Source organism: Anneissia japonica, unplaced genomic scaffold (genome assembly GCF_011630105.1).
Source record: "Anneissia japonica isolate Jap-2015-1 unplaced genomic scaffold, ASM1163010v1 scaffold284907_len19403_cov253, whole genome shotgun sequence".
Lineage (NCBI taxonomy): Eukaryota > Metazoa > Echinodermata > Crinoidea > Comatulida > Comatulidae > Anneissia > Anneissia japonica.
The window spans coordinates 10,725-19,357 of record NW_022694443.1 but is presented as its reverse complement, the minus strand read 5'-3'; the positions used below and the strand labels follow the sequence as shown (position 1 = coordinate 19,357).

General features: G+C 37.5%; 1 protein-coding gene across 1 annotated transcript in view; it reads left to right on the top strand.

The window, feature by feature from the left end:
* The first annotated feature begins 5,101 nt into the window (after nucleotides 1-5,101).
* Nucleotides 5,102-8,633, top strand: part of LOC117101068 — an 11,917-nt gene continuing 8,385 nt past the window's right edge. The window contains exon 1 of the mRNA XM_033240932.1: nucleotides 5,102-6,204. Coding sequence (XP_033096823.1) covers nucleotides 5,344-6,204 — 861 coding nt within the window. The 5' untranslated portion in view covers nucleotides 5,102-5,343. The remainder of the gene's footprint in view (nucleotides 6,205-8,633) is intronic.

Sequence of the window (8,633 nt, the reverse complement as noted above, 5' to 3'; positions counted from 1 at the left end):
TCCATAGTACGTCCCCGTAATAAACCATATTAAAATTATCGAAATTATCTATAAGAGATTTAATGTAGGCAACTAACCTATTGCCTTTCTTTAAAACATTTTCAAATTGCTTATGATTCAGGGCCGGCGGAACGTTTTTCAAAGTGGGGGGGGGGGCCACTTATAAGATGAATGGGAATATGAATCATGCAGATCTGGAATCAAACTTAGGTTAGGGATGGGGTCAACATTTTTCCCAAAAAGGAAAGGGGATCCGGGGCTCTTCCTCCGGGAAAATTTTGATTTCTAGATGGAGGGAAATGATCTTTCTCGACTTTTGAGCTAGGTGTCTAATGACTTTGTTCTTCAAAATTCAGGTAAACTTTCTCATTCTCATTACAGTAGGCCTGTTATATGTGTATAATACATACATAAAAAAAATGAGTAGTTGCATACGTATTCTTTTTTTTAATGAATTGATAAGCTCCAAAGAAAGGGGGAGGGGGGTCCGGGTAAAATTATGATTCATAGATGGCGGGATATGAGCTTTTTCGACTTCTGAGGTGTCTTAATTACTTTTAAGTTCTTCAAAATTAAAGGTTTTCCCCTCTTGAAAACGGTCAGGTAATTTTTGCCATTGTTAGTACAGTAAATACGGTAGGCCTTATGTGTGTATACATATTATTAAAAAAATATGAGTAGTTGCATACGATTTTTTCCATGAATCCATAAATCGAAAAAAGAAAGGGGGTTCACCCCCGGGAAAATTTTGATTCCTAGAAGGCGGGAAATGAGCTTTCCCGACTTCTGAGGTGTCTTTTAATTACTTCTAATTTCTTTAAAATTCAAGGTTTTCCCCCTCTTTAAAATGATTCAATGAATCAATGAACACCAAAGAAGAAGGGAGTCCTGGTTCCCCCGGGAAAATTTCGATTTCTAGAATGCGGGAAATGAGCTTATCTGACTTCTGAAATGTCTTTTAAGTTCTTCAAAATTCAAGGTTTTCCCCTCTTGAAAACGATCAGGTAAATTTTTCTCATTTTTTATTTTATGTGTGTATACATACCGTACATAAATAAATGAGTAGTTGCATGCGTATTCTTTTTTCCATGAATGGGTAAATCCCAAATAGAAAGGGTCATTTTGATTCGTAGATGGCGGGAATTTTTTTTATGTATGTATACATAAATGAGCTTTCCCGACATTTGAAATGTGTTTTAATGACTTTTATGTTCTTCAAAATTCTAATTTTCTTATTGTAAAATAAAAAAAATAAATAAAAAAAATCAGCTCACGGGTCCTGAAATGGTAGGTCTAGAATTCTTTTTTTTCCCCCTTTTTATTTGTTGTCCAAGGGAGCGCTCAGGACCCATGACCCCTCCCCCAGATCCGCCAATGTGAAGTGCGAGAAAATGTAACTCGGTCGGGGACTGGATAAACATTCTCTTTCTTTCCCATCCTTCTTCCCTCTTTCTTTTCTTGCATTTCTTTCGGGTCATACAAAAATCTCCAGGCATATATTTTTTGCAAAAAAAAAAAGTGGGGGGGGGGGGCCGGCCCCCGGCCCCGGTTCCGCCGGCCATGATGATCGTTTAAATTTCTGGAAATAATTACCTCAAGATATTTATATGATTCGGCCTCCATTATGTAGCTATCTCCTAGTTTCCAGTGTTTATCCCTGTTTATACGTTTACCAATTACTAATATATTTGATTTGTCAAAATTAAAATTAAGTTTCCACTCTTTTGCAAAGATAGTAGCTAGCTCAAGCATCTTTTTCATTTCAGTTTCGTTATTAGCAAGCAACACAATATCGTCCGCCCAAAATAAACCACCTAACCATTCATCATTAATCCTTATACCAATATCATGAGAAACAAGCAAATTCTTAAACTCATTAAATGTTAAATAAAACGGGTGATAGTACACACCCTTGTTTAACTCCTTGGTTAATTTTGAAGGGATCAGTTTCAATTTCACCAAATTTTACAGTGCCTATTACTTCATTATATAACCTGTCTATCAGTCTCCAAGTTACCTAATGCCTGACAACCAAACAGATTTTAATAATCCGTCTCTCCAAACACTGTCAAAGGCCTTCCGAAAATCTAAAAAGGCAATGTGAGTTGTTTTATTTTCTTTCAAACGACATGCAGGTTTAGATCTTTACTATCACCCTTTTTAAATATTTGTACAATAATACCTCTGTTCCATTCTTGAGGAAATTGCTCAAGTTCAATGCATTTTTGAAATAAGTTAAGTAGGGAAAGAGTAATACATTGACCACCACCATCATTATCACAGGCTGCATGCTTCAAAACTGCCCATGCATGTCAATGCGCATGCCCAGAATGATCTATCAGGGATTTTCCACACATTAACAGTTACGGTACTTGTCAGGTAGTGAAGTCACGATGCTATCGTGATTGCGTTTAACGGACGGTAGAATGGAACGCCAAAAGTATGGAACGCCAAAAGGACAAATTAAAAATGGCGCAGTGCAAAAGTCAGTCGCAGTGCAAAAGTCAGTCGTAGTGCAAAAGTCAAGTGGCACAGTGCAAAAGTCAGGTGGTGCAGTGCAAAACTATAATGGTGGCACACGCAGTTTGAGTTTACACTGTGCGAAACTTTAGTTTTGCCCTGCGCCACTTTAGTTTTGCACTGCTGCGCCACTTAATTTTTGTACTGTGCCAATGACTTTTGGCGATATTGTATGGAACGCCAATTTAGCATCAAAATGGAAATTAACTAATTTTTACTAGGCCTATATTATTATTATTATTTCTTTGTTCTCGTCAGGGACATATCCCCGAAAGGAGACCTCGGCCCCCGTCGGGCAAATCCTGGTGCCACCCCTCAATCAAATTGTATTTAGACAAAGATAAATAACAACTCCCTGGATAAACTATGAGACAATAATTACATACACATTCGCAACATTATATAGTGTAGCCCAAGAACATGACTTTTTCTTTCTTTTATTTAATGTAGGCCTATGTAAATATATGTTATTGAATCGATCTTCCTAACTGGGCCCGTCGGTTGCGTCGACCCTTTGTCACTGACCCTAGCATAACTATGAGTACTCTACCCTGACTAGCCTAGCAAACTATTTTTTTTATGGTGCTTACACTCACCTCTATTTCTTCAGCAATTTGTTTATTCGTATAACCCCTCACTACCAAAGCTTCTAATTTGTCTCTAATAGCCATGGCTGACAACTGTGCTACGCCTTTATAGCGGTAATAACGATGAATAGACAAGCCTAGGCTACTGTATCTACGACAATCATATAACGTTCCAATTTGTGTTTTAGACCCAATTTTTTTTGTTTTGTTGTCGTGAAATTAAGAAAAATTGAATTATGTGTTCTTGATTTTTTTTAATTCATTTATTTTGTTGTTTAGTTTCATTTTGATGCCAAAATTGGCGTTCCATACAATATCGCCAAAAGTCAAGTGGCGCAGTGCTAAAGTCAAGTGGCGCAGTGCAGAAGTCAAGTGGCACAGTACAAAAGTCAAGTGGCGGCGCACGCATTGGAGTTTGCACTGCGCCACTTTAGTTTTTATTTCATTTCATTTATTTATTCAGACACGTGTCTTGGGGCCCCCAAAAGCAACAAAATCACCAAGACAAAAGTCTGGAGCCCCAGAAAAGTTTTAAAATGTAAAAAGTGAAAGGCCAAGATAAGGCCAAGAAAGGCCAAGACAAGACAGTTTTACACTGTGATTGTTGTTTATCCTTTTGGCGTGATATCGCCAAAAGGACAACCACAAGTGGCGAAGTGCAAAAGTCAAGTGCAGTGCAAACGTCAAGTGGCACAGTGCAAAAGTCAAGTGGCGGCACACGCATTTGCATTTGCACTGCACCACTTTAGCTTTGCACTGCGCCACTTTAGTTGTTTTGCATTGCGCTACTTTAGTTTTGCACTGCGCCACTCGACTTTTTGAACTGTGCCACTTTAGTTTTGAACTGCGCCACTTATGGTTTGTCCTTTTGGCGTTTCATACAAATATAATACTGTAAATTATATATGTATATTCATATTTCATTATCATATTTTATATTATCTTATATTTCTTCATGCCATTTTTGATAAGTTATGCGTCTACTTGCCCCTTTATTATCATTATTATTATTATTATTATTATTGTTACTCCATTTCTTGTATCACCGGCTTCTGTACATTTTATTTTGTTTCTATTTTCCTTTTTGTTTTTTTATAGGCCTACAGTATTTCCTTGTTTACCATTCCTTTGTTTAGTCACACTGACCAGCTATTGATTTATGCATAATTTGCTAGTGATAAGACCATGTAAACTTTTGTTTATAGACCCTGCATTGGATTGGATTAGATTTATTCGGTGTAAACACCAAGGATAGCCCACGAAAGTCTAGAAGAAGACTTATTTCCAGTGGGGTCCTTCTGGTGGTGATTGGACAGTACACCGGGAGATAATCCTCTACTCTTTTCCAAAGAGTGTGCTGCGTTCTTTAACGTGCACATAGGCCATAAATGCACACGGGACCAACGGCTTAAGCGTCTCATCCGAAAGACGGTGCGCTATTGTAGCTTGTATTTTAGCCCTCCATCGTGTAGCATAGCATTTATTTAGAGGCTACATTCCTTGAGAGCTATGCTACACGATGTATTATTATGTCCTTTATTCTAACACTGTATTTACCTTTCTTGGATGTATATTGTATAATTTAACAGTGTTAACGGCTTTTCTTAATATACTATAATCTTAAGTGAAAGCGTAAACATTATCCATTAAACTCTTGAACACTTGAAATATATACCTAAATATAACGGTGTCAACAATCACAATTACTGTCATAAATGTAACATCATCATTTTCATCAGTTAGGGTAGCATAACGTTTGATTGAACGTTGCACATGTTACCTAGCCATACATTGAAAATGATTCATATACAAATTACAATTCAACTACAGACAATAACGAAAACATAATCTATCCAATGGCTTGAAAACAAAAATCAGCAAATCAATGGCAATCACGTGCATACATTTATAATTGTAGTCGATATATCATACAGACATATAAAGACGTGGGTAGGTAGCTATTTTTACTTTTGTCCGTAGATTATAGCGCCGATGTCGACATTAATCATGATATATATTATGATATAAAACGCTTTTGGAATCGTAGAGGGGAATGGCTTGCGCACTTATCGTCGACTAATTACTTTCAGATAGACTTCATTGTGATAAGTCGACGAAGCAAGTATGCTCGTGACAGCGCTAGAATCATTTGCACATTTGCTTCTGAAGTGTCACCAGTAAATGATTGTATGTATAACGGTGTTAAATTGCTGAAGAATTTAGTACGAATTTGATAATGGATCAGGTTAATCTCAATAATGATGATCTTGAATGCCCTAAGGATCCAATGATGAGCTCTCAAGTTCCAGATACTCCAAAATCTGGTTGTGAAACCACTTCAGGGGATTGTATGAAGAACGCTAAAGATTTTCATGATAGTCCCGTAATCGGTACCGGTAGATGCTGCCGCAAACAAACAGCTCTGGAAACAAGAACGGGCCACTCTGAGGCAGAAAAAGATACAAAACGAATTATTCTTTCACCACTAGAGGCTGTGCGTGCCAGCAGGAGTAGTGAGCAGACCAGGAGAACAGGGAATGCAACTAAATGTAAACCATCTGAGAGTATTTTAAGGAAACGGCATACGTCTGCAAATATTTCAACCTTTCCGAAACTATGGGAGCATGAAGAAAATCCTAAACCGATTATTAAAAAGAAAACGAGTACGAAATCTCTGCTGTTATGTGCTGAAGAAAGTCAAGAGAACACATATAACTCATCATATGAAAACAGATTGGGTACTCTGCCGGCATCAGCCATTAACAAGGAAAACAAGATAAAATTGGTAGAGGACAACATTTCTGAAGATAAAAACATATCCAATACATTAAGTTGCTCATCATTGATGAGCTCAGAATCTACGATTCTTCATTCAATGGAAACATGTTCGATGGAACAAAGTGATGCAAAACCGAGAAGAAATATCGAATTGCCACACCCACCTATTATTCCAGTTGAGGATGAAGCGTTAATCAACAACAGCGAAATTTGGCCAAAAGTAGCATACTCAGTCATTAGTGAGCTAACCATGCAACAACACAAGTTTATTCCTACACCCTTCCTGGTTTCTCACGATCAAACATATCTACCTCTACAGGTAAGGATGTATAGAGCTTATTATCAACAGCAATATCAATAAACCCACCAGCAACATCATCATTACCATTATGGATCATCACCGTAATTATGACTATCATCATTAAGATTCTTTCTTGATCATCATCATCCTCATTGCGATCATCATCATAAACATCATTATCGTGATAATCATTACCATGAAAATCGTCATAATCATCATCATCGTCATCATCAAAACCATTCAATATCTTACCTATGTGTGCATAGTGCCTGTTTTCTTGTACTATTCAACATTTGAATATACAAAAATCTTCACTTATCCAGCTGCTTTAATTATTTTCGAATGTAATAGTGATGTTCCATTGACGTCCAATAGTTAGATGTGTGTCTTGCCTTCGATGCTTACAAACATAAATGAATATATATATGTATAACTATATATTATTCTTAATTTGTCTATTCATCTCAAGCTTAATAAATAAAATTGTTACCTTATACTCGCTATGTTGCTAACAACATTACCATAATGCATTAGTTAAGTTTTATTTTCTAATTCACAAATAGCTTGCAGTTTGCATGATGTATTAATTTGTATACTATTAATGGGTTTTAATCAATTAATTGGATACTATAAAAGATGTGATAAAAAAAACCTGTCCTACTGGAGAAATCAAAAGAAGTATACAATACCAGCTTGGCCTCATCTGTATATAGGGCAACGGCTGGATTCGAATCATATGGCACAATGCCTCTTTCTAAAAAAAAGGCACTGTAAAAAGTAACTAAAATTATATAAATAATTGTCACCAACTGAGAATGGTACTACTATAATCCAAGCGAAAAATGAAGAATAAATTAGCATGCTTTACGATATGATTAAAACCACTATATAGGCCTTATAAACAGTGGGAAGCCTATGGGGGCCGGGCCAGGGTCCTCCTATCGGGAAGTTCTTCCCTTACTCCAACTGTCTGGAAATTCAAGCAATTTGTCCGGAAGAAAAAAACCAGACTATGATACTCTATCGATTAATAAGCCTTTAAAATACCTAAATTATCGGAGCTTCAAATGTGATGGCCCAGTCGACTTGCACTCCACGTTCCTTCTTACCACCCCTAGAGTTGGCAACAGTTGGGAGTCGATGGGGCCGCGGTCCCGTCCGGAGAAAAAATTCGTTTGGAGAGAAAAGAACATATTATACAGGGTTTGTTTTACATAGGCCTATTAGTAGACTCTAAATCGTTTAAATAAGCTCTTGAAACTCCTAAATTGTCCGTTGTGAAAAGTGGGGCGGACGAATTTCAAAATAAGGAAGTCTTGGGGCGTAGGCCCAAGACTTGGCCGGGTACCAGGGGGGCTGTCGAGGGCCCCGGTGGGGGTCCAGGGGGCGAGGCCCCCGGAAGCTCTGGCGTCTATAGCCATTTATAAGTCGTATCTGATTAATCTTAAGGAATGCAATTAAAATTTATTTCCACACTACATTTTCAATACAGTGGCGGGTCCAGGAATTCCAAGAGGGGGCTCAGTGAGCACTTTCAGACTTAAATTTGAATATAATTTTCTTTTTTCTCCCCTTGGGGGTGGGGGGGGGGTGGGCCGGCCGGTCCCCCTTGTATCTGTCACTGAAATACCCATCATAATTTTTTATTTTCAATTTCTCCTGGTAATCATAGCCTAATCGTGCCTGCTTACATATTTCGTGCAAACTAACATTCATAAAAATAGTGATTTATTATCTACTGATTAGCTTGTGACGTATTCGAACCATGAAAAACATATTAAAACAGTCACTCCAATTCTATCTTTTCATGTACAGTACTTTTAAAATCAATCAAGAGGTTTTTTCCTTTTCTCCTCTTTCTGAATTTCTGTTTTGTGCGAGTAGTATTGCGACTACACTAATTGTGAGTGGAAATACTAATGTCTAACTTAAGATCAAACAGGACTATTAGGAGATAGGAAGCACACACAGCATTTAGCATTTTTATTTCATAAACATGCAGGGTGATTTACTTAATTTATCATTCATGAAATAGGCGGATCCAGAAATTATTAACTTTTCCCGACGGGAGATCTGCTAACCTTCCTAAGCTTAGACACTCCTTCCCTCACGGGCATCGCAAATGACTAATTATGGACCAATAGTCTATTTTATACTGAGAGTCGCAAAGCAAATTATGATTATGGCATCTCTAGATGCCCGGAAATGTCACTCATTCAGACTTATTCAGATTTTATCTTCATTTTTTTCCTTTCCTCTCTTTAACTTTTTTTTTATTTTTCGGCGGGATTGACAGGAGGGGGAACGGGGCCCCTGTGGCCCCTCTCTGCTCCCCTGCATGATGTCATGCAAGATTGCGTCAAGTAACATCGGAGTTCGTAAACTTGTGGTATCACTACTTAAAATATAAGTGGAAATATACAGACCTATCCGTGGGTATATATATA